This window comes from Carassius carassius, chromosome 4, assembly GCF_963082965.1.
Source record: "Carassius carassius chromosome 4, fCarCar2.1, whole genome shotgun sequence".
Taxonomy (NCBI): Eukaryota; Metazoa; Chordata; class Actinopteri; order Cypriniformes; family Cyprinidae; genus Carassius; species Carassius carassius.
In genome coordinates, this window is record NC_081758.1 from 14,569,301 (window position 1) to 14,595,509 (window position 26,209).

Sequence of the window (26,209 nt, forward strand, 5' to 3'; positions counted from 1 at the left end):
CCACTGACATACATTAAAGAGTTGGCTAGCAGTGAGGATGAAAAAAAGTTCAATTCTATCTGGACACCTGACAGCTAAAGATACTGCGCCTTGCTTGAAAAACATAACCTAGTCTGTGAGAGAAGAAAAAAAAAACAAGAAACAATTGGATCTTGGTTGATGTAGGCCTAATACTGTAAAAACATGGAACTAAAAAAATGCATACATTGTAAGAAACATGAAAAGTACACAAACGTATTTTTGTATGACTGGAACCTATCAAAAATAAAAACGTAAAAGAAGGAATAACGCTACTGTAAAGAGAACAGTTACTCCCTTAGGGCAAATACTTTTGCAGTCCCCGTGAGTTTTCGACATTCTGCAGATGCAGTCGCACGCGGTGCGTTTCAAATCCCGCGCTCGGATTGGTGGAGAGATCCATCCAGCGCGTCTGAGCGCACCACACAGACACTTCCTCTCCAGAGCGGGACGGGGGCAGTTTCTGTCCCATTCAGACACAGAGCTAGTAAAAATAAAAATAAAAGCGGCGACCTTGTGTTAGTAAAGAAGATGGATTATAGCAGACAACACGAACAAAATATGGACACCAGAGAAAGGTAAGTGTAAATGCCATTCGGCTGCTGAGTGTGTTCGGGGACGTTTGGAAACGCCTACCGAGAAACTCCTAAAGTACAGTTAACCGAGTATACAAAAATTCCTATAAATAAGTTGGTGTCAGGTTTAACCCTTTAAGATTTGGAAAAGGTGTAAGATGCAAAGTTGTGCCGGTTTCAGATTTACCTCTAAACAATGACCGTACATGGAAGAAATCACAAATCGTAATTATATTTGTTAATGCTGCTGCTTGAAATACTTGCAGTTACTTCTTCTGGCTGAGTAAAACAGATGTTTTGTAATCTTAAGCAGTACAATAGTGTTTTTACACAACCCATTGTGAGGAACTGAAGGGGTGTAGAGGTTCACCCGCTTCTCTGTCTGTGATCGCTGAAGCTACAAGTTCATGATTACACGATAAAGCTGTGAAGATTTGGAGGCAGAAACAACACCCTTCGACAGCACAAAAATCAATGACTCACTGACAAACTCAATGCTGTTAATCAACAAAACAAAATAAAGTGACAAAACAAAACACGGCCACACATCACTTCATTCATATACATCTATCATACTCTATCATAATCTATCTATCTATCTATCTATCTATCTATCTATCTATCTATCTATCTATCTATCTATCTATCTATCTATCTATCTATCTATCTATCTATCTGTTAATATATTGTGTTATACATGGCATGCAGTAATGCACGCTTGCATATTCAAAGAAACTCTGCCTGGAACAATTTCCACCAGTCCAAGTGATGTTTAACTTTTATGAACCGTTTATATTTCTGTTAATAAATAATAATATCTATTTACATCATCAACTGATATAAGGTGATTTTTAGTGGATAGGCCTAGGCTATACGAAGGTCACACGTGTTCTAGCATAGTGTTTATCCAGATCAGTATAAAACAATATACATATTTTGTCAGCTTCTTTTTGTGAAACGTTTTGTGTGAAAAGTTAGCATGTGCAGTCTCTGTTTCAAAAATGCATGTTGTATTATTCCTCAATTTTAAATTGCTTTGGATTAAAACATCTGCTTAGTGAATAAATGTAAATATGCTGCTTGATTTGATATTTTTTATCTAGAGCATGACATCCATACATTTTTTAGTGTGGCCTCAATGTCTAGGTTTTCATTTGTGGGCCACTGATTCCAAAATATATACTGTATCTTAATCAGTTTCAAATTCCAGTTATTAGAAGCAGATGTATAAAATGTTAATAAAAATTTGTGTAAGTAATAAATAAATGTAACTTCCCGAATACTATTTCAACTTAGTAAGATGCAGTTTTTCATCCTGCTGGGATGTCAGAAGTGTTTCCCTTCAGCACGTTCAGAAAACCTTACTTAAACTTAATCATTGACACTCTTTGTTGAAATTTCTGAAACGTTATTAACTCAAAGAAGAACACCAGCTTCATGCATCAAATTCATGCTAAAATAGAGTGACGTTTATGTCAGTTTAGCTCTGGCAGCTGTTGACAGGACTTCATTGCTGGAGTTAATCAGCTTTTTTTGAGTAGATTATTTGAGAACCTCCTGCCGGGTTCACATGTCTATCACTCTGTCATCAGAGTTCATGTGAGAAGTGAGTGCACTAATCATATAACACTTCTGGCTGTGCCTATAGGAAGAGACGTCACAGGGAATCTGTTTGGCTACAGGATCCCTGCCTCCCCAATGGACCGTCAACAAAGGAGCCGTGTAAAGAAGGAACCAGGCTTACTGACAGCAAAGAGAGGAGATCTTCAGTGGCACACATCAGATCTGTCAGGGACAAAAGGCCATTGGCCACGAACCAACAGGCAAAGTAAAGAACCTCTGTGTCTTGTGACAAACACATAAAATGCACATGAATGGAACGCTACTGTTTAATGCTGCTTGACCATATCAAAACAAACCACACAGCCTTACCAATTGTCTACCTTTTAACCGTTACATCAGACCAGTTGAATAATGCATGATACATGTGTTATAATTAATGATAGCAATAATTAATAACTATATACACACTCACAAAGTAATATTGAACAAATAAGACGAATAAAAGAATCCCTCATGAAGCAAAAATACATGGGAATATACTAGAAAATATAATGCATTGCATTTAATAATACATTCCCACATATGGGAAATTATAGCTGCATTATATTTTTCATATATGAATGGGCTATGTATTGATGCATATACAAATAAATTGCAATGACAAAATTGCACTTTTTTATATAGGCTACTACTGAACAGTGTTGGGGAGTAACTAGTTACATGTAACGGCGTTACGTAATTTAATTACACAATTATTGTAACTGTAATTAGTTACAGTTACTACGAAAAAATGAGTAATTAAATTACAGTTACTTATGACATTTTTAACGATTACAAAGGGGATTACATTTGAATATTTACACACATCCACATACAGATTTAAATGATTTCTTTCCCAAATTGCACTGACTATTCTGAGACATACCGCCCTAATAATTTCCGGGATGCGGAAATACAGTCTGGTTCGTAGAATCCCTTCATAAAAACTAAATGCCTAACGCGGACGGAATATGCCACATTTTGGATGACTAAATCAAAAGTAGGTCAGTACAGTTGAATCAAAACATGACATGGACTAGTGTCTGTGAATATAAAGCCCCAAAAATGCAATAGCTATATGACTTGCACATTCTGCCTGTCTGTGGAAATCAGGCGCGGACTGGACACCGGGAGAACCGGGACAATTCCCGGTGGCCTGGCAGCCGATTTTGCCCCACTAGTTAATATCATTATTAATTGCCTGCCGAATTTACTAAAGCGATCATTTGCGAATCCGCCATTTGATAATTAAATCTCTAATAAGTCATGAAGTGTTAGTCATGACTCGCGCGCTCTCCGCGCCTCCGCCAAACGGTTTGGATCAGACTCAGAGTAATCAATGCGAGAGAGAGAGAGAGAGAGAGAGAGAGAGAGAGAGAGAGAGAGAGAGAGAGAGAGAGAGAGAGACAGAGAGAGAGACAGAGAGAGAGAGAGGACTGCTGGAGCAGAGAAGCAGAACTCCTGTTCAGGGTTTCAGGTCAGTTTCATCTGTAAAGATGCTTTTTTGTCTTTGTTTTTTTTATTTATTTAATCAAGCAGCAGCACGTTGCTCATAAGTCATCACTCAAAATACTATATAAAGGACATCATTATTATCAGTTGTAATGTTACAGTAGGAATTTATCTGAAAAAAAGTCCGATTTTGTTATAGGGTTAGGGGGAGCTACGACAGACAACAACACAACCCTTACGAAAATTTACATTTTAATATTTAACTATAAATCCAGAGAAAATGGTTACTATTGTTTAAATGTGGTAACCAAAAATGTAAAATTAGTTTACAAATGTATTTATTTAAAAATAAATACAAATCCATTTGCAAAAAAACAAAAACAAAACAAGGTTATTTTACTTTTATATAGGCTAATAAAATCATGGTTAATTTTTGTAAGGGAAAAACATGACTCGTGTACAGTATTAGGATTTTTCTATAAAGATATTGTTGTATTGTAGAGTATTATATTGTAAAGTATAGTTTTGTTCAATCTTGAGTATTAAAGTCATGAGAGAGATGGATAACAGGGCAAAATAAAGAGACTGAAGAGAAAAATAGAAGTGAAGGTGCCGTTCAGGAAAGAACTTAAAATTATTTTGCATGTCCCCAAATTAAAGATTTAAACCTTTTTTTATGTCAGGTCCATACAAAAAATAGTTTTGTCCATGAATTTGTTTGTATGAGTTTGAATTTTCCAGTCTGAATTTTTTTCCCAGTCCACCCCTCATGGAAATTAATGGCAAAGACATGGTTTCATTTACTACACATAGGCCTACTGAAGCTCGCAGTGTTTAAAACCTCTGCTGCCTCAATATAAGAGTACACGAGCACATAAACATAATTTCTAGAACTGCTCTGTGTCACTTCATGTGCATTTTACTTATTTTGAGAAAACTATCATCATATACAAAGAGACAGCAGTTTAAAAAAACACCAATGTTTCAGGAGTTTATTACACAGAATATGTCACATGCTTATTAGATAACTGTATTTAAGTTGATGTATATGCTTTTATTTATTATTCTTTAATTTTCACAAATTTAGAAAAGTAATCAAAAAGTACTCAAAAGTAATTAGTTACATTACTTTAATAAAATAATTGAAAAAGTTACACTACTATTACATTTTAAACAGGGTAACTTGTAATCTGTAACCTATTACATTTCCAAAGTAACCTTCCCAACACTGCTACTGAACCACTCAATTACATAACCTGAACCTTTAATTAATTAACACATGGGTTTACATAAAGCTGAACACAAATTCATAAACTTGTATGACTTCATTGTTTGCATAGTTACACATTTAATATATAAAAATATGTTTGATTGTATATGAGGAAAAAAAGTGTTTACTGAAAACAAACATTAAAATTTTAGGATTTTTCAGTATATTGAAAGCAGAAATTTCTTATGTATTGTTCAGTTATCATTCTTTTTATTTTTAATATACATTAAATAATATACTGATCATTGAATATATCCAGAAGTATATATTTTTTTGTATATCGAAAGCCAATTAATAGTGGTTATTACAGTTAAGGAACTTATACATCTATTCATACAACACTTGTTTATATCATGTGGACCACTGATTCTCAACTTTTTTACGAATCACAACCCAGAAATGATAAAAAAAATAAATAAATAAAAGTGCTGTAGTAAAATCAGTTTAGAATAGCTTATCTAGACTCATGGGCATTGGTTTCATCCTGTGATCCCTGCAGTCTCAGAGCTGGTAGACCTGCTGAGAGGAACTGGGAGAAAGCTGTCAGAAAAAGTTCATCAGCTGGAGTTAAAGTGGTCTCAGTGGTCAAAACCACTGTAAAGAACGGTACAGAACCTGCACAGAAAAAAAGGAGGAAAATCCACCCGTCTGGTTTCAGAGGAAAAGGTGAGTGATTTTTCATCTGATTACACATTCAAATTTAGCTCCATTCTGATGGAGATGCAAAGATATTAAAACATTCATTGACATTGTGCACCGTTTGTCACTAGATGGCAGTGTTGAAATGCTCAGACCAATCTAACCTCCCTGTGAAGTAACCGTTTCCTTCTGCACAAGGAAATATAGTTCATGGGGTTTCGAGCATTTAACAGACTCAGGGACTCTCATCCAGAATGTAAATTTTTAAATTTACTTTAATTAATGGCTTTAAAAACATTATTAGCATTACATAACATTATATAAACATTATTTTTGAAACATATACTATTTCAAATATTTATTTATTTATTTATTTGGTGAAAATAATACATTTATTCAGAAAGGATTACAATTTTGAAAAGTTATTATTAATAATTATTATTATTATCAATTCATAAATACTGCATAAATGTTTGTGTTCCTTACATTTGCATACATTCAACTCAAATTGTGCTAAAAGTTATTATTATTAAACAAATGAATAAATATACACTACTGTTCAAAAATGTGAAGTTTATTCAGCAAGGGTGCATTACAATTATTAAATGTTGTTATTATTAAAAATAAATAAATGAATTGATCAGCAATACTACAGCAAAGCTTGGGAGCTTTTGTGTCCCAAAAAATAATTTTATATTTTGAATTCATAAATATTGCAATAATTGTTTGTGTTCCTTTCATTTGCATATAAACGACTCAACTCAACTCAAACTGTGCTCACTGAAAGGACTATCAATAATTTCTCCAGTAGTTAGTGGTGCTGTTAGTATATCAAGATATTCCCTTTTAAAATGAAAGAACAGTTATATATCACACACTGAAAAACAAGATCTGGAATTGTGGTATCCCATCTCACAAATATTTTATTTTATTATTATTATTTTTTTTTTACTGTCTTTTGGGGAGACATTAGAGATAATGGCTGAATTAATATAGACTGAAATCCTGTCTGCTCTGCAGACTGCACCAGCTAATTATTGTTATTTTAATCTGTGTGGATGGTGAGTTTCATGCATTTTCCACGGCTGTCCCAAAGGAGGCCAGGAAACAGAGCTTAACACAATGCTTTATGCACTAAACATGGTTTTGCTCTTGCAGAGAAATGTATTGCCTATTACAGCCATTTGATAGATTCATCTTGATGTTAGCCAGCATGATTATACAGCAGCACCAAATCACTCTTCTTATTTTCCCTTATCAGTGAAACCTGTGAAGTAATGATGTAATCTCTGGAGAGGGGTAGCTTTAGCAAGGAATTAAAGAGGCAGTGCCTGTTTGATTTCCTGTCGGGTCAATGAATGACTTACTAAGGTTAAAGTCTTTTAACGGACAAAGTCAAAGTCCATGACAAACTCTTTGCTATAAAGAAATTAGAAGTGTTTGTGGGCAGCTTTTGTGAGAAGTTTTGTTGTTGCTGTTCCAATTATAAATAATATTGAGATAAATCATTTAACTGATCTTAGATCAACACAAAGGGCAACCTCAGTCAGAGGTTTTGTTTATTATGAGAACAGCAGATGGACTTTCCCTCCATCCACACACCCCCTTTCACTCGTTCAATGCAGCTCTCTGACCAATCACAGCTCCTCCTGTCTCATCAGCTATTCAAAATGCAAGGCGGTTCAAATTTATGCTTGTTTTCTTCTGCTGTCTTTTATCCTGCAGTGGCAACATATGCATAGTGACAGTTAAGCTCTTGAATAGCTGTGAGGCATCACATCTGAATTCGTTTAATGTTTTTCTGAGAATTCATGTGTGATGCAGGAGAGTTGAGACATTTTTAAAATCAGTGAGGCTGTGGTTTTACTATAACATGGACTGTCAGAAGGCACAGAAAGTGACACTGAGCTGTTTCAGGCAATGGCAGAGATCATCTTTTCTTTTACAAACTCATGGTGAGTCTTTATTGTGCTACTTAATGTGTTGACAAATGATGCTTCAATAGTATTTATAATCTAAAAAGTTTAAACTAATACCTACAGTTCTAAGTTTATTACCCATATTAGTTTAGGGCATTAGTTTAGGTACCAGTTCTCACTCTTAACTAGTTGCTTATTATCATGCATATTATTAGCATATTGGCTGTTTATTAGTACATACAAAGCACATAATAATGTCTTATTCTTATTCAACCCTAATTTAACTAATCAAGCCTAATCAAGCCCTTCAGGCTCATTTGAGAACTACATGCTGTGTGTGTTTGAGTTAACAAAACTGCAGGGCCTTGGCTCTAATGGATTTTAGTTTGACACCCCTGCGTTAATCCTACCCCATACCTAAGCTTAACAACTAATCAGCTAATTAGGAGTTTATTGAGTTATAAGCTTTAGTTAATTGTTAGATAAAAGTAAAAAATGGTCCCCAAACTAAAGTGTGACTGTTTTAGCTAATGAAATGGAATCAGCAAAATGTTAGGCCAAACACGTACATAGACTGATATATGCTACCATTCATAAGTTTGGGGCTAGTAAGATTTATGTTTTTAAAAAGCAGTCTCTTGAGCTCACCAAGGCTGAATCAAAAATGTAAAATAGCTGTTTTTTACAGGTTTTTGAACTCTAAAATTTGGACTCTCCATTTCACCTGTGTGTGTGGATATTTCCATGTAAATAAATACACAGAATAAGTATATAAGACTGATTTTTGAAGGACTGTGTGACACTGAAGACGGAGTAATGGCTGATGAGAATTCAGCTGTGCTGAAATAACATTTTTAAAATATATTGAAATAGAGAACATTTTTTAATTGTAATAATATTTCACAATAGTACTGTACTTATCAAATAAATGCAGCCTGGGTGAGCATTAGAAACTTCTAAAACATTAAAAAAATATTATACTAACTTTTGATCAGTTATTTATTATTTTTATTACTTGACTGGATATTAAATTGACTAGAAAAGTCAAGTCATGGAAATGTATTTGGCATGTGTGAACCCTGTGCCTATGACCATTATTTGTTTTTGTATTATTGCTATATGTATAATTAAATGTTAATTTTCTCTCCCACTGACCACAGGTCAACTCAAACTGACAGTTACTCCGGGCAGCGGGTGTCTCTATGTTCAAAGTAAGCATTACTGTGAACAGAACTTGTTCTTTATAATTTAAGAGTTTTAAGAATGAGTTTTTCAAATAAGACTGCTTCTCATGCTAAAATTACATTTTAATAAACAGGTTATACTTGCGCTTAATTCATACAGGAAATCTTACATTCATAATTCATTAAATGAGAATTAAATTACACGAACAGCATTTTTCTCATGTTTTCATCTTTATTTGTTTTTTCACACAGTTTTGGAGGCCAGGGGACTCATGGGTAGAGAGTACAAACCATGCGACTCATATGTAAAGGTGGGCATTTTGACATATGCTACTTAGACGACACATGAGGTCATGTGACCACGAGCCTCATAAAACAACTTATTTTTCTCTTGGCAGAACGACAACAATTACTTTCCCGGTCACTGTTGGTGATGATGTGCTATTATTTTTGTCATTATTTGCTCTTAATCCTCTGAGGACATCTGTCCTTGAAATGAACCCTTTTTCAGGTCAGCCTGAGCAGGTTTCAGGCATGAGAAAGCATCAGTTGTGTCGGCAGCTGTCCACTCAATCCCAGATTCAAGTGTTGATTGATTTTCCCTCTGAATATGTTGAATATGTCCTCTAGCAATGTTGAAGTAGTGGACTTAATAGCAACCACCAACATGTGTTTATATATTCTAGATAAGTATTGCTCCAGATGTTGACCACAGGAAGCGATGGAAGACCAGGACCGTTCTAGACGGCAAGAGTCCTGTTTTCAACGAGACGTTTATGTTGTGAGTGATTCTTTTATAGTTTTTTTCTTTGCTACTGCAGAGCACTTGTATTATGGTGGAAGTGAAGAGTGTCATGTTATCTTAAAGTGGAATAATTTATTAATTTAAACATCATGCGCTCTCTAACCCCTCATCTGACAGCCTCTATATCTCATTCAGTCTTTCAGAAAGAGACTTTAGGGCTGAGTCTGCTGTCTCTCTTTTGTTAGCTGAAAAGAAGGCTGTCTTTTTGAAGTCTTTGGAGGAGAAGGCCATTGTGTTTTTGGACGAAGCTGGACATTGATGGATGAGTTTTTGAAGTGTTGCATTTATGTTGCAGAGACGTGGATGAAGACGATCAGAAAAAGAGGCTGTTGTTAACAGTGTGGAATTGCAATCGAACTTCCAGGTAGGACTTTATCATCTTTATTTCACTCACATACTGATTCTCTACATGAATACAGCTGTAGATAAAGGCTATTTATATGTGTACCATAAGTACAGTACAATTGTTCTTGTATGCATTTTATCTTCAACACACTTGGCAATGTCACAATCACTCAGTACAAAATCAATATATTATTGGCTGTTTTTTTAATACCAGCAGCGTCACAAGACAGTGAACATGATCTAAGTGGGGTTAACCGATATGAATGTGACTTTATCAGGAGTTCAGAAATTCCCGCCTGTTGTGTTTAGAGTGTCTGATTTTGCCCACAGGCGCAGTGACTTCCTGGGCTGTATGAGTTTTGGTGTCCACTCCCTCATCACCTCATCTAAGGTAAATATCCTGATGTTTACATTTACCCATAGCGCTTTTACCCTGCAGGGATTTGAAAGTCATTTGGATTTGTATTTTTATCAGTATGACAGAAAAATGTACAGTAGTAGGAGTAGTAGTAGTACAGTGGTTATTGCTTTTTATTTTCTCCCTTCACCCATACATTCATTAAAAATGACTAAAGTAAACAAAATACATGAACAAATTTGATATTAATTCATTATCATATTTCATTTATGTACTGTAAATTTAATTTAAATAGATTTTAGGCTTGGGAATAGGAATCATCTTTTGGGAGAGCCACTATTTTTGTAATCCTGTTAAGAGACACTGGTGACACAGGAACGACACACACTTCATATGTACATGCACTGAATTAGTGCAGTTCAGCAATTATTTATTCGTGACTGAAACAGAAAGACAAAAGTTTTCACAGATTTGACTTTGTACATCTACTTTCGCACTATAAAACATCTATTATTTAATCTAAAATCTTCTTTCGTTGTAACACAACTCAGTTTTGACTTGTTTTAAGAAAGATAGCGTTTCATATTTATTAAATGTTCCTCCATATTTCATTCTCCTCTTGTCAAAGCATTTCCTTCACACCATCATCTAATTACACAGTGGGGAAAGTGGCGACAGGATTGCTCACTGAGGCTTGAAAAATGACCTACAATTACCAAGAGCAGCACACCGCAAACACGCTGGCATAGTGGCTTTATTCTGTATGCACAGACAAACAAGAAATATCCCAACTGAGATCCCTGCTCCTTTACATTATGTCCCGCTGTCAAACTCAATAGTGTTATACTCATGTGTTAAGACAGTAAATCATTTCTCGGAGGGTGATATTTAGAGAAAAAATAGATCAAGCTTGATGGATGTTTTACATAACATGATGCCATCTGGCTGAGTGGAAGAGTAAAATGGGCATCAGCTGTTTACAGCTGTGAAGGTCTCAAAAACATACACACATGGACACACAACAGAGCTGCGGATGACCACAGGGCCAGATTTGAATGCTGTCCCTCTGAGGGCCGCATTAACTAGTCAACAGATATTGCGATTGGAAAACCTAGTGAAGAAAAGAACATCTTCTTCCCATGGCTATATGTGTCTAATTGTGTTTTTCACATTTTCTGCTGACAGGAGATCAGAGGTTGGTATTATCTCCTGGGAGAGGAGCTGGGCAGGAGCAAACATCTGAAAGTGGCCTCACGTCGCATCAGACAGACCGCTGGTGAGATTAGATGCAGTTTCTCTCACTTCTTCTGTCTTTCGCAGTTGGATCGTAGCCACTCTCTGATAGCCTTTAGCAGTGAAGACGGACCAATTCCATATGACGTTTTTTTCTCAGTAATGTTAGATCAGATGAGAACAGATATTCTTGACATTGCTGAAACCAAACAAGCTCTTTGCAGTGGAAGTTACTTTTGAGTCTAAATGAAATGTAAATGTTTTATTTCTCATCAAACGCTATGTTAACAAGCATTGCCTTGTACTTTTTGGAGGGATATAGAGGGCTCGGTGTTGAAACGTATCCCTGTGGAGAGCCGTAACAAAGAGCCGGGGGCCGACATTGTGTGTGCTGTGATGAGCTGCGGGAATGAGATGAGAATTAAAACGCTGAAGCATCATGATGTGTCTAAGTCAGTTTAAATCCACTTTAGAGATCTTGTCTCCCTCCCTCTGCCATTTCATGATGACCTTTGCGATGAAATGTATTTTTTTAATATAGTGCACAGCCATTTTTGGTTCATCGAGTGTAAGAGATCATGTTCATTCCAAAATGAATAATTTTGCTTCTGGGATGTGGATGAAATGACACGTGTCCCGTCAGAGAAATTCAGCCGAGATTAAGTTTGATTGGACAGCGAGAGAGAGAGAAAGAGAGGGGGCTTGAGTCAAGGCACTGGGCTGACTTTAATAGAGAGAGCCAGCTGTATTGTATCCCTCTTGAAAGTGGTTTCCATGAAGATTGTTTAAAAAGACATTGCTTCCTGGGAGCATAATCTCTATGGTTACAAAGTGGGGGAGCCTGTCGCTGGTTGTCTGGGTGGGGGTGACGCTTTTAGGGGAGTAGATTTCTTTCTCTCTCTCTGTTGTGGGGCAGTCAGCTCTGTGTCACAGGGATTCAGGCTGAGTTGATCTCTCATGGTGTAGACACACGCACGTTCAGCTGAAGCCTGCAGACAGTGTTGGCTGGATTCTGCTGCCCTCTCTCTAAAGAGTGCTGGAGTAGAGATATTTCTACTCAGGGGCTAAGATGTACTCAAAGAGCAATCTGTCAGCCTGGGATTCATGGGACACTCTTGTGTATCTTTCAGAAGCTGCTGCATCCAACTATGAAGCTGGACCCGAGACCACAAGTCCAGGGAACATGCAGTCATTTACAGTAAGTGTAATTTATAAAACTGCATTTGATTTTTGATTTATTTAATTTGATTTAATTAACTTGCATTTTTCTTTAACCCAAAATGTGCTTCATGTAATGTAACAACTAAAATAATAACTGTTAATGGTAAAATATTTTTTTATATTTTTTAAGAATAATCATCTAATAGTCATATTTCATTTTAGTGCATTTTAATTTCAGTTGTTGATTTTTGGTAGTTTTAGATTCAGTTAACAATAATAATAATTTGAAAAAGGATACAGCGCAAAACATGATTCCTCTGCATTTGCTGGCTTGTTGGGAGTAAATAGCTTTGGCTGTAGTGTTGAAAACTATTATTGCAGATTTATGCTAAGCTAACAACTGTAACAGCTAAAGGTACTGCATGTAGTCAAAAGTGTTTTTCAGACCTCATAGTTATAAGCAGCTCTGTGTCACGAGCTAATGTGACGGACACTAGAAATATGAGGTGTGTGGATGTACTTCGGATATGTGCGACACAAACACACACACACACACACACACACACACACACACACACACACACACACACACACACACACATACTCGCTCATTAAACCCTCCCATCCACTTTAGAGAGCAACTTTTCCCAGGACTGTTCTCCGCCCGCTCTGTTCTCCTCAGACAAAGCTGGGAAATGGGAAAAGCCAACAAAGTGGCTCCAATAGGAAGCCCAATCCCGCACAGTGTTTATGATTTATCCCTGTTTGATTCCCACTCCGCTGACACTCTTGCTGGTTCCCTGCATTTTTATTTGGAGGCTGGTCAAATACTCTGCTAATCATTCTTCCGTTTCCTTCCTCTCTTCCCGAAAATCCAGTTTTCAGATTTCGAAGTTGACCTTCCAGGTATTTCTGATTAGCAAGCACTGGTTTTAACTGGAACATCAGCGATAGGGTGATGTAAGTTGGATTATGGTAGATTGAGTGCTTTGGTGAAAAGACTGTGTTGGTTTTACACAGATCCTGCTCATGTATAATAATTGATTTCAGAAATTTCAACTGTTTTTGTGAATCAAGGTGTTGTGCAAGGGCTGGACGTCCTCCACTGGACGTCAGCCTATGCTTGTCCAGCTTCTCATTAAACAAACATCGGACCTACTTTAATGTCTCTGACTCATAATGAATGTTTGTGTTTACACTAAATCAAGCCTATCTGAGTGAGCTCCATCTCACTGCGTATAGAGAGTGAGTTCAGCCACTACTGTTGAGAGCTACTCAGGAAACATGTTGGCTTATCGGGAGCAGACATACTGCCTGGCCACTGGCTGGGGGGGTGGAAGGTGGTTTCCTGTCATTCTTCTGCTCAGAGCAGTTCCCATGAGTGGGTATGCGTAGCCACACTAGAGCGACCACAAAGGGAAGCAGCATCACCTGTGTGACTTTATTTTATTTAAGACACTGAAGAGAGCGCCGCAGATGTAGGTGGACATATATGCGGTAAGCAATGCATACGATCCACGGTCTGTGCCGGCTCTGCATCGAACGAAACTTGCCACAGGTTTGTTTCTTTGTTTTTATGGCTTTGGTTGTAGTATTATTGAAACTGGTATTGAATTGTTTTGTTGTGTTTGGTCTCAGATAGTTGTCATAATATTAATTGCATCATTTTTTTTTTTTTGAGTTTAGAACCAAATTTTTATAGACCCAGGCTGATTGAAGGCTTGATCTACACAAGCCTGGGTAATGCACTTAACCCTAGGTTGCTTCAGATTGGCACTAGATTTGGATAAAAATGTCTGATGCTGAAGTTCTAGTAAGATTTAAGACCTTTCTGTTATATTATAAAGGATGATCCTTGAGAATGAAAGTTAAGTCAATATATTGCAGAAATATAAGAAATAAAGTCATATAAGTGAGTAGCAGCTGCTTAGATATCCTTGTGCTGTGATTGACAGGGCTAGATGAATAGGATGACTTTTATGTTGAAGGGTGGAGGGTGTGATTTCATTGGAGGTGACCATCCAGGCTTGTTTGTAATGATATGAATAACACTAGTTACAAAATATTTTAGATATATCGTTTATTTCATTGAAACAATCTGTAAGTGTTTAGTTTTAGTTTTAACAAAAATAACCATACATTAGAATATTAAATACATTGTCATCATAAAACCATAAAAAATGATATAGAATAGAATAGAATAGAATAGAATAGAATAGAATAACCATTGGCAACCAAATAAATTGACAGATTTTTGAAGATTAATGAAGATGAAAATAGAAGCAAGTTCCATGGACAAAGAAACAGCTTTCCTTCTTGAGAACCACAAAGGGTCCAATACTTGGTTGCTAAAACATTGAGGATACTTAGTTGGCCAAAAGCAGGACATATTTAAATTTTTGTGAATTTGGGACAACACCTCATGAAATCAGTCATCTGCTTCCCCTCTTCAACTTATGTTTAAAACTCCATTCTAGTGATGGACTGAATCATCTTAAACTGGATTATGGCATAAAGTATGAGTATTGTCATAACATGAGCTAGTCATCATTCAGTAATGCTATTACTTCGACTACACAAGGTTACTGTCGAAGTTTGAACTTGAACAACAAACAGGAGCAGCGGAAAAAGGGAAACAGTGCAGTTTGATGTGGATAATTATTTTATCACAGCAAATAATGGAGCTTGTAAGGAGTGCAATCACATCGCCCCAGAAGAGAAAAGAGAAATGGCAGTGAAAGTCCTAAAGCTGTCATCACTTTTTCTCTTTTATTCTCTCTCCCTCCCCAAACAAGCCTCTTTGTTGTTGTGCGGTCAATGTCATGTTAAATGTGAGACGTCCCCCCCTCCTCTTCAACATTTCCTATTTAGTTTGGCTCCAGGTTCTGTTGACATTTTGAACTTCTACTGTCCAAATATTCTGTCTCTGTTGTTTGTCAGTGCCATGGCAGTTTTCTCCCCCCATCATTTCCTTTTCTTGCCAGGGAAAAAGAAAAGCCCCCTGATCACCCAGCAACCCTGACTAATTTCTCAGCTTGTAGTTTTTAATATCCCTGACTCGTTGGTGCTGTGACATTTCAGTCTTCGTGCTGCTGGGGTACAGTGGTGCTCTGGGGGTGATGTTTGTTTCTGGCACACACACACACACACACACACACACACACACACACACACACACACACACACACACACACACACACACTGACCCGGTTACTGTGGGGTCTTACACTGTACTGTGGATGGTCTATCCTCCTGAATTTTCCTTTCATTTCAGTCCATTCAAAAGTAATATTATTTTTTTTTAAAGAATTCTATTTGTTAAAGATGTTCATTTAATGTAATTGGATTTTATTAGGAGTGAATCTAATTTTTTTGCTACAGTTTTTTAAATGTTTTTGAAAGAAGTCTCTTATGCTCATCAAGGTTGCATTTATTAGATATAGTAACAATTTACAATTTAAAATGACTAATTTATATTTTAATATATTTTAAAATGTAATTTATCCCTGTCACAGTAAAGCTGAATTTCCAGCAGTCATCTCCAGATTTCAGTGTCACATGATCCTTCAGAAATCAATCAAATATGCTAATTTGGTGCTAAGTAAACATTTCATATTATTGTCAATTATTATTACAAAATTATTATTATTATTTTTTTTTCATGAATAATGCAAGCATTCTTGGTAACACAATTTTAAGGATCAGCTCTCACTATTAAGTAGTTGCTTATTAGCATGCATATTACCAGACTATTGGCTTTTTCTTAGTACTTATAAAGCAAATATTAATGCCTTATTCTGCATGACCTTATTTAAGATCCTTTAATCTTTCTGACTATTAAGCAGAAAATTAGGAGTTTATTGAGGCAAAAGACTTAGTTAATAGTGAACTTGTGTTCCCTAATCTAAAGTCTGAATGTCTTTATTTGGATATATTTAATGCATCCTTGCTGAATAAAACTATTGATTTGTTTAAAAATTTTTATTTTGTAACAGCAAACCTATGAATGATAGTGTAAATTTATGTGCTCCTTCACAGGTAACCATTTTGAGAGGAAAAGATGGTTTTGGCTTCACCATCTGCTCTGACTCCCCTGTACGGGTCCAGGCTGTTGATCCAGGTAATTTAACTCAAGAAATTGTATTTTTCATATCGTCCTCAAGTTATTATAAAATTGTATCGCTCAGAATTGCTCGTTCATAGCACAGAAGACTGTGTTTCTTAGTTATGTTTCATTTGAGTAACACCTTTGTCTGTATAGTATTATCATGGCACTCCAATCTCCTTAAATACCAAGGTATTGCCAGACTCTTTAAGGGTGTATCTAAGGGTGTACTCCTCAAGCATGTGCCTTAAGAGTACATAATACTACTCTAAGCTTTAACTGGTAGATAGAGTACAAAGTCCCTTTAAGGCTATTGCCCCGGTGGCAAAGTATAAAAAAAAAAAAAAACACTCTTTGATACAATTTTTTTCCCCCGTTCATATTGATGTAACTGTAACTGCAGACTTTTTCAGATGTTTTGGTAAATCTGTGCATAGTTAAAAATATTGTTAAAACCCCAAGCTTTACACTTTATTTTACAGTGTCCTTGTTACACATTTTGCGTGCACTATTGTAACATTAGTAAATTATGCACGGTTACATGCAGTAACACTAAACCAAAGCCAAATCGTAATGCTTACCCTATAGTAGGTAAATGCCTTTAGTCAGTATTACTCAGTATTTAAATGTACAGGACACCATCAAATAAATTGTAAACAAAAGAGATGTCATTTGCCTTTTTATTTTTGATGGGGATCCTTTATTTAACTATGGTTTATGATCTCGAGTGTCTTTGTCTATTTTGTTTAGGTGGTCCAGCTCACCAGGCGGGTTTACAGCAGCTGGACACATTACTGCAGCTGAACGGCCAGCCGGTTGAACACTGGAAGTGTGTGGATCTGGCTCATGCCATCAGGTGTGTATAGGGATGTTTTGGTTATCATTTTATAGCTACAGGTATCACAACAACTATTGTTTGGTCACACTTTATATGGGGAACAGTTCTCACAATTAATAAACTATTAACTATTTACTAGTTAATAAGGAAGTTGTTAAATTTAGGTATGGGGTCAGATTAAGGGATCTACATTTGTAGAATAAGCCATATAATATATGCTTTATAATAAAAAAAAAAAAAACTAGGTTACACTTTATTTTAAAGAGTCCTTTTTACAGTGTATTATTTATTTAAGCACTTAGTAATATAAATTAACTACATGTATTTAGGGTTAGGGTTAAAATAAGGGATTGGCTTAGGGCTACTTGCATATAATTATGCATAATTAATAGATGTTATTATAATAGTAAGTACATGTTACGTGCAACAAGGACCCCTTAAAATAAAGTGTTACCAAAAATGAATAAACAGCCAGTATGCTAAGAAGCAACTAATTAATAATGAGAACTGGTCTTTAAAAAAAGTGGTACCACCTTTTCACCTCACATTTTAAATCGAAATAGTTCAATTAGATAACATGGGTCAAGTGAAATTAATGGGGTTTTTTTTAAATGCATTAATGCCTTATCTTAAATTCTTCTTGCAGGAATTGCTGCAATGAGATCACAGTGGTGGTGTGGAGGACAGTGCCTATTATGAAGCCTTATTACGAGGGGCTTATCCACAGGCCTTCCTACAAACCCTCCGGATTTGATTCTCTCTCAACGGCAAAGACTCAAAGCAAAACCCCACCTTTACTCTCTCGACCCACCAAACACAAACAGGGTCGTCGTAAAAAAGGAAGTGGTTCTGATAACACGGGAAACGGAGAAGGAGAGTCGCTGTGGTCTTGGACTGGCAAACGAGAAGAAAATGACTACAAAACACGCACACAGACCCTCAAAGGGACCCGTGTGACATCTTCAAACGGCGACAACTATATCATCCTCTCTCCTGTCAATCCTGGAAACCAGGTGGGAATCTGAAAGCAATCGGATTCATGCTCATTCCGACTGAAGGCTGGGGTAACATCTTACTTATCCGAATGTTTAATGTTTCAGATCTTGCAGCCAGTGTATTCTGACTCCAATGGCACACTGGGAACTCTAGGTAAGACAAGCCATGAGAAGGTTTCTGTTTGTTTCTGTTTTACATGATCTGATGATGGTGTAAAATGCACATGCTCTTTAAGAAGTGTGCAAGAACCGTTATTATGATTCCCTTTTAAAGCATAGTGGTGCCATAGTGAGCCTCATGACCATGATAATAATTTATTAACATATTCGTAGATGGCATCAATAAGAGGTGAGAGTAAAGATCACAGTTGTCACAGTAAAGATAAAGAACAGTTATTGTAAATTGTAATAATATATCTCTGAATTAATGTTATTACTGTATTTTTGAGCAAATAAACGTGGCCTTGGTAAGCTTAAGTCTTCTAAAAAAACTAAAAAAACTTACCAACCCTAATCTTTTGAAGGGAATTGTGTATACCATGGTCTTTGATATTATTCATGTTGATTCATAGGAAGAATCTATCAGACTGGCAGAGGACTGCAGCAGAGCCCAGACTACCTGCAGAATGGGGGGCTGCAAGCACAAGCCACCTTGTGCAGGTCTATGAACAGTAAGACCACCAGCATGCCTCCTTCATCCTACAGACAGAGCTTTGCCAACTACCAGAACTGCACCATCGTCCAGTCCCACCTGCCTCACTCCAACTATGGCACATACGTCAGCCTGGCCCCCAAGATTCTCATCTTCCCAGTTTTTGTTCAGGTATATACAGAATCTGTTTATCTTCCAGGTTTATTATGCAGTCTTTTTATGTTTTATTTTAAATATTGAAATAAATGCCAGAGTTAAAAGATCAGTGTTTTGTGTTTACTGAGTGTATCCCATCAGTGTTGTCAGTAACAAATTATGAATGATTAAGGGTAATGAGCTTTTTTAAGTCAATTTTGGGTTAAAATCTATATGAATGTATAAGAGTGTATATTTTCATATGTTTTCCTAATTTTAAATTAGCCTTTTTTTTCTCGGTGGTGTGAGAATTTTTCTCAAGTGAGTTTGTGAAAATCTGCATGTATAATAAACAAGCTTTATTTACATTTTTTAAACAAAAATGTTGCTGAAATAGTTGGGAGTATAATATGCCACACCACAGCATACTGCTGTCAGTGCTTGGCATTTCATGCCAGTTACCTGTACCCATCCATTGGCTGATTTACTGTTATTATAGTTTATCTAGGATGTGTTGTACTGACACACACCCTTGCATATGACATGATTGACCTGATGCACATAGTGTAGCTGTAATGAGTCTTTAATTGCATTGCAGCCGCTGGACCTTTGCAGCCCTGAGAGAGTCCTGATGTTGTCAGAGGAAATGATTCTTCATGACAGTAAACACATAGCTCTTAAGGTAACGCCATTAACTCACACTCTCCCCAGAGGAAAATGTATTGCTCAGAGATTGCTTTTTATGAATAAGGGGAGTTTTCTGTTGTATTTAATTAACTAATTTTTCATTTACATTTCAACAAGTGTTTTTATAACTAATGAGACAATTGTTAGCAATATAATATGACTATACAGCCACACAAATAATATGGATGGCATGTTGCAAATCATTTTTTCTTCGGAATGTGATGAGAAACTTGATGAGAAAGTTCATATTATGATTCATGACCTTTGATTGCAGACTGGCAAATTTGAGCACAATTTGTGATACTCCTCTGAGATAAGAACTAATCTCTGTAGAAGCATCTGAAGCAACCACAAGTCTCCATTTGCTTTCTTTGTGTCATTGCTCTTTTGGAGAAACAATCGAGATATTAAAGGGAATTGGCAAGTACATCCAAAAACTTAACGCATTGTAAAATCTGCCATTGTCTTTATGATTTGCTATCTACCATGGAACATAAAGGAAAATTTTGCAGATTGTTTATGCTGCTCTTTTCCATACACCGAAAAAAATAATTCTGTCATCATTTACTCAACGTTCATTGCAGATTGCATTGTCATGTCCTAAACGTAACGTTTTTGCTTTTAGTTTAACTATTGATGACTTTCATATCCTTTTAAGCAAGACTGAATCTGGCGTGAGAGACATCCCGTCTAAAACATCTCGTCTTGAATAAAATATGCAGAAACGATTCTTGTAATGTCTTGTTTGTGGGTGCTGAAGGTGACCTAGAGCTGGTGTCCACTTTCAGGAGAATTGACTATTTTGCCTGCTCAGATTTGAGCTTGTGCTCATGATACCCCTCTAAAAGCCTGCTATAGTCCAGTGACCCTGATGTTTTCTTGAGATGGACGAAACACTACCTTTTCTATTAGATCCATTTCACTGAACAATCGTTTGGGAACTGCAGAAATATTTGTCTCGTTGACAGTAATGCCCGACACAAAATATGTGCTCCACATAGTGTGGAAGCAGATACCTTGATCCGAGATTTCTTTCTGCTAGAGCTTTAAAGAAAACCTGCAGTTTGGGAATAACATGACCTCGGCTTCCTCAGCATGAGCAATATTTTGTAAAGATAAATCTCTGAGTGCCTCAATAGCCTCCAAAAACGACTTCGTATCTATAGCGATCCCCTTTGAGAGTCTGTCACATCCTTTGTGCTCTCTCGCAGGGCCCCCTTCTGCATGCCAGCTGACCTCAATTTTGCTGAGAGACCTGTTTGAGTAATGCAGTCAAGAGTTTCTAAAGATCAGAGTGTTTAAGACGGATGAGCTGTACATCCCTAAACACATTCCTCCAGTGTCCTAGAACGAGCGTGTGTGTGTTCGCCTGTGATTTAGATCAGCTGCTTTTATTAAGTTGGCCTAATTCCAAGCCTGGGCAGTGGGTGCCATGAAAGGCAAAGCAGCGCAACCAGCCTACTGCTTTCTGTGTGGGAATCAGAGCTTTCCCCCTTCCTAAATGACCTTAACTTGACTTTACCTGATTCATCGTAACTTTAACTGGTATTATAGTTGTCAAATATTATTTAAGCCATTAAGTAAAGGACAGTTAATTCTCAGTGTAATACTGCATCTGCTCTCCAGTTTAAATGAACGCTATAAATAGGCTTATGTTTTCCATTATAAAGAATTATGTTTGTCTTCACTTGGTAGAAGCTGAGTGAGAGTGACACAAGAAGGTCAGATGGGGATGTTTCAGTGCGGTACTGATTGTTGTCTGTATCGCCCTCTATAGGTTACAGTGTTCATCTACACAGACCTCATGCTGTTGACCAGGGAAGATGAACCGGGCCGTTGTAATGTCCTACAGAGTCCACTTTACCTCCATGAGATACAGCTGCAGGACGGTGTGTACTACTGTTTTCCACTAACTCTGTGTAGAAGACATTGTAATTATTATTATTTTTTTGTCCTGCTATGATAGCTGTTTTTTGGAGCACTGCACATTGTGCTCAAAAGTGAGGCATAATATCAAGCATGACTCATGTTTCATTGTGCACTTGTCTGGCAGCAGCTCAATCTGTGTCTTTCATTATTGTTCATATGTAATCACAGCATCAATGTATGTCAATATAAATAGGTAAATTATGTTTTACACAGAGAAGTTTGTACAGTAATTACAACACTGTATTTGTTTGGTATACAAGTGTCTTTAAAAATTTTTTTTTTTTTAAATAACATTATTTATTAGGCTTTTAATGATACTAATACTATAATGTTGCTGTATAAAAATTATACAAAATTAAAAAGCATACACATACCTTAATTGGAAAACATAATGTGCAAATTATGACTGGTTTGTTTAATGCTTCGATGACATCACAGAAAAGTTTGCATGGAACATAAAGCACATGTGCATGATCAACAAACATAATACATAGTGACAGTGCAGTTCTGGCCTGATAGAACGAGTTTTATTTCTGTCAACTATCAAGAAACTCTCTCACACTGGCCTTGGGCCATCCAGCTATTGTTATTGTTGAGCCCTGCAACGTGTTGCTGTGTTTCAAAGGCAGTGCTAGTGCCTGGTTTGCATCCGTTTAAGATGTAACCTTAAGATGTATCCTGAAGTGAACTAAATGTCTTCATCTGTAATGAGTTCAAATATTAGACTATCTTTCTGTCTTTCTATCAGCCTGTCTGTCAGTTTGTCATTCTGTCTTAATCATTCTCAATCATTCAGTCTAGCTGTATCTCATCTCTCTGGGTTTATTGTTTAGTGTAGAGGGGATGTTAAGGAGGTCCACCCTGTGTTATTTATGACTGTGTGTTAGAAGCGATAGTCAGGAAGGAGGCGTCAGGACTGTGGGAATGAGTATGTGTGTGTCATGAGAGCGTAGCTCTCCTCACTCTCTGTGTCTGCTGGGAACAATGGCCATGTCTCCGGTAAGGCCAGTTATAGGCAGGCTGGGCGGGACAGTGTATTCTTTACCTTCCTGAGAACAGAAATACTTCAGCATGTGGCACAGAGGGCAGTTCTATCTTCAGCCTTTATTTGACATCTCTCTCTTTTTTAATAGCATCACTATGCTGACCTTTGTCCTGTTGGATATGAAATTAGTTGTTTGGTCAAGGCACTTGACTTTGAAGTCAAAATCCATTATTAAAACAGATAGGCCAGAATGTGTACAGAGGGGCAAAATGAATATTATAATATTAATATGTCAATATGTGAAATGTGTGTTAAAGAAAATTATGTATATTTTTTTAAAATCATATACTCTAATTATCAGTATTTGCGCTGTAACACTTTATTTAAGGACCATTTCTCAATATTAAGTAGTTGCTTCTTAGCATGCATATTATTGGCTGTTTATTAGTACTTATAAATTGCATATTAATGCTTTATTCTGCATGACCTATATATATTTATACACAGTATTTATTAATATTTTGATTTAGCCTTTACTTTAATATTTTCATTTATTAATTTACATTGTAGTTAAGTAATTGTAGTTAAATAATTGTTTAGTTTGTAATTGTTTGCTTTATATTTCTCTTTATTATAAATATTTCTCTTTAATAGATTTTTTTATTTTAGTTTTCAGAATTGTAGTGCTTCGACTTATTTTAAGGTTTTCTTTACATTTTTCTATTTTATTTCAGCTTTATTTCAATTAATGAAAACGCCTCAAGGTTACGTATGTAACCCTAGTTCCTTGAAGGAACGAGACGCTGCGTCTAGCGCTTTGGGGAACGTCCCTGACGAGACCGACTCTGAATATCGTGTGCAATCCGTCCATCGGAAAGGCGTGACGTCACGGGCGGGGTGACGTAGCGACCAGGAAGCTATAAAAGCACGTGCCGTGCAGCTGGCCTCAGCTTCGAGTAGGGAAGCAAGCGCCGGCAGGGGTGCCGGGAGTATGGCTTTGCGACGCAGCGTCTCGTTCCTTCAAGGAACTAGGGTTACATACGTAACCTTGAGGCGTTCCTTTTCAGGAACTCGAGCTGCGTCTAGCGCTTTGGGGAACGATGTGCCAATGCTGCCAGACTTCCAAATCCCTGCCTAGTGTGTATCCGAAGAGCACAGCTAAGACGAGAGAACAGAAGAGCCCGGCGTGGCTCGCATGTCAAGATTGTAAAATCGGACAAATGTGGAGGGCGTGGACCACCCCGCAGCGTTGCAGATGTCCAATAGGGACACACCTGCTGAGAAGGCCTTGGAGGCCGCCATACCCCGAGTAGAGTGAGCCTTGGCCCCCAAAGGAGGGGGAAGACCAGAGGACTCATAGGAGACGTTGATAGCCTCGACTATCCAACGACTAAGGGTCTGCTTGGTGGCAGGAGAACCCTTATTAGTAGGACCGTAGCAAACAAGCAGTTGGTCGGATTTTCTCCACAGGGCAGCTCTGTGGACGTATGCGTCCAGTGCTCGCACTGGACACATACAGTTTAGCTTCTCTTGGTCTGGCTCCCGAAAGGGAGGAGGACAGAAGGCCTGCAGTACGATAGGTTGTGGTGTGACAGAGGGAACCTTCGGAACATAACCCGCTCGAGGGTGTAAGAATGCTTTGGCCGTACCAGGGGCAAAGTCTAGGTAGGTAGGGGCCACCGAGAGGGCCTGGAGATCTCCAACTCTCTTTAGAGAGGTGATTGCCAGTAACAGGGCAGTTTTAATTGTTAGATGTCTGTCTGAGATGTCTTGAATTGGCTCGAATGGAGCTTTACAAAGAGCCTCTAGCACCACAACCAAATCCCAGGGGGGAACACGGGACCGTACTGGAGGTCTCAGCCTCAGTGCACCTCGGAGGAAACGTGTAACTAGGGGGTGTCTACCCACTGACTGATCATTGAAAGGGACATGGAAAGCAGCTATGGCCGCCACGTAAACCTTTAAGGTGGAGTGGGATAACCCCGCAGAGAGCCTGGCTTGTAAAAACTCCAGAACTGTACCAACTGGGCAGTTTGCTGGGTCAAGCTGGCGGTCTCTGCACCATGAAGTGAAGAGTTTCCACTTCAGGGCGTACAGTTTCCTCGTAGCGGGAGCTCTGGATTGGAGTAGGGTCTCAACAACCTTGGTTGAGAGACCGGCTGCTAACAGTTGTGCCCCCTCAGGGGCCACACCCACAGCTTCCACAACTCCGGGCGAGGGTGAATTATCATGCCCTGCGCCTGTGAGAGTAGGTCTGTCCTGATCGGTATCTCCCACGGAGAGCCGTCGAGGAGCGAGACTAGATCTGAGAACCATGGTCGGCCCGGCCAGAACGGGGCTACTAATAACAGACGGACCCCGTCCTGGCGTACTCTCGCCAGAACTCCCGGGAGCAGAGCGATAGGGGGAAAAGCATACAGACGAAGCCTCGGCCAGGTCTGTACCATAGCGTCCAGTCCCAGAGGAGCTGGATGAACTAGAGAGAACCAGAGGGGACATTGCGATGTCTCCTGAGTCGCAAAGAGGTCCACCTGGGCTGTGCCAAATACTCTCCATATCTGCTTCACCACCTCGGGGTGAAGCATCCATTCCCCGGGCCTCGGCCCCTGCCTCGACAGTATGTCTGCTCCCACATTCAACCTCCCAGGAATATACACTGCTCTGATCGAGAGGAGTTTGCCCTGGGACCACAGAAGGATCTGGTGTGCCAGCTTGTACAAGGGGCGTGAACGCAGACCCCCCTGGTGATTGATATAAGAGACCACTGATGTGTTGTCGGTGCGCACCAACACATGGTGACCTCTCAGGTCTGGGAGGAAATATTTCAATGCTCGATAGACTGCTAGCATCTCTAGGCAATTGATGTGCCATGTCAGATGGCGATCGCTCCACAGACCGCGGGCAGGGTGGCCACTCATGACCGCACCCCCACCGGTGAGGGACGCGTCTGTCGCTAGCGTTACACGGCGACAAGGAGCTCCCAGCACCGTGCCCTGATTCAAGAACCAAGGTTTCTTCCACATGTCTAAGGCACGAAGGCACCGCCGCGTGACCTTGATAACTCGAAGTGGATTTCCCCTCGGGGAAAAGCCCTTGGACTTGAGCCACCACTGTAGGGGTCTCATGTACAGCAGGCCAAAAGGTATCACGTTGGACGCAGCTGCCATCAGCCCTAACAATCTCTGGAATTGTTTGACAGTGAGTGACTGGCCTTCTTTGACTCTCTCGACTGATGTGAGGATCGACTCGATCCGAGCAGGAGACAAGCGTGCCTGCATCGTGGTCGAATTCCACACTACGCCTAGATAGGTGGTTCTCTGAA

At 38.2% G+C, this 26,209-nt stretch overlaps 1 protein-coding gene across 4 annotated transcripts in view; it reads left to right on the top strand.

Annotated features, from left to right (window-relative positions):
* Positions 1–450: 450 nt before the first annotated feature.
* The window catches only part of LOC132137082 (regulator of G-protein signaling 3-like), a 37,321-nt gene continuing 11,562 nt past the window's right edge, over positions 451–26,209 (top strand). Inside the window, exons 1-17 of one of the 4 annotated variants that reach the window (XM_059547447.1) lie at positions 451–596; positions 2,242–2,421; positions 5,417–5,583; positions 8,636–8,686; positions 8,912–8,970; positions 9,346–9,440; positions 9,760–9,828; positions 10,140–10,200; positions 11,353–11,443; positions 12,531–12,598; positions 16,600–16,681; positions 17,417–17,522; positions 18,151–18,517; positions 18,605–18,653; positions 19,072–19,322; positions 19,885–19,968; positions 21,751–21,862. In XM_059547447.1, the coding sequence (XP_059403430.1) occupies positions 550–596; positions 2,242–2,421; positions 5,417–5,583; positions 8,636–8,686; positions 8,912–8,970; positions 9,346–9,440; positions 9,760–9,828; positions 10,140–10,200; positions 11,353–11,443; positions 12,531–12,598; positions 16,600–16,681; positions 17,417–17,522; positions 18,151–18,517; positions 18,605–18,653; positions 19,072–19,322; positions 19,885–19,968; positions 21,751–21,862 (1,939 nt within the window). In that variant the 5' untranslated portion in view covers positions 451–549. Of the gene's footprint in view, positions 597–2,241; positions 2,437–5,416; positions 5,584–7,269; positions 7,512–8,635; positions 8,687–8,911; positions 8,971–9,345; positions 9,441–9,759; positions 9,829–10,139; positions 10,201–11,352; positions 11,444–12,530; positions 12,599–13,962; positions 14,120–16,599; positions 16,682–17,416; positions 17,523–18,150; positions 18,518–18,604; positions 18,654–19,071; positions 19,323–19,884; positions 19,969–21,750; positions 21,863–26,209 lie in introns of those variants that run through there. The other 3 variants (XM_059547449.1, XM_059547448.1, XM_059547450.1) reach the window with 3 other exon arrangements.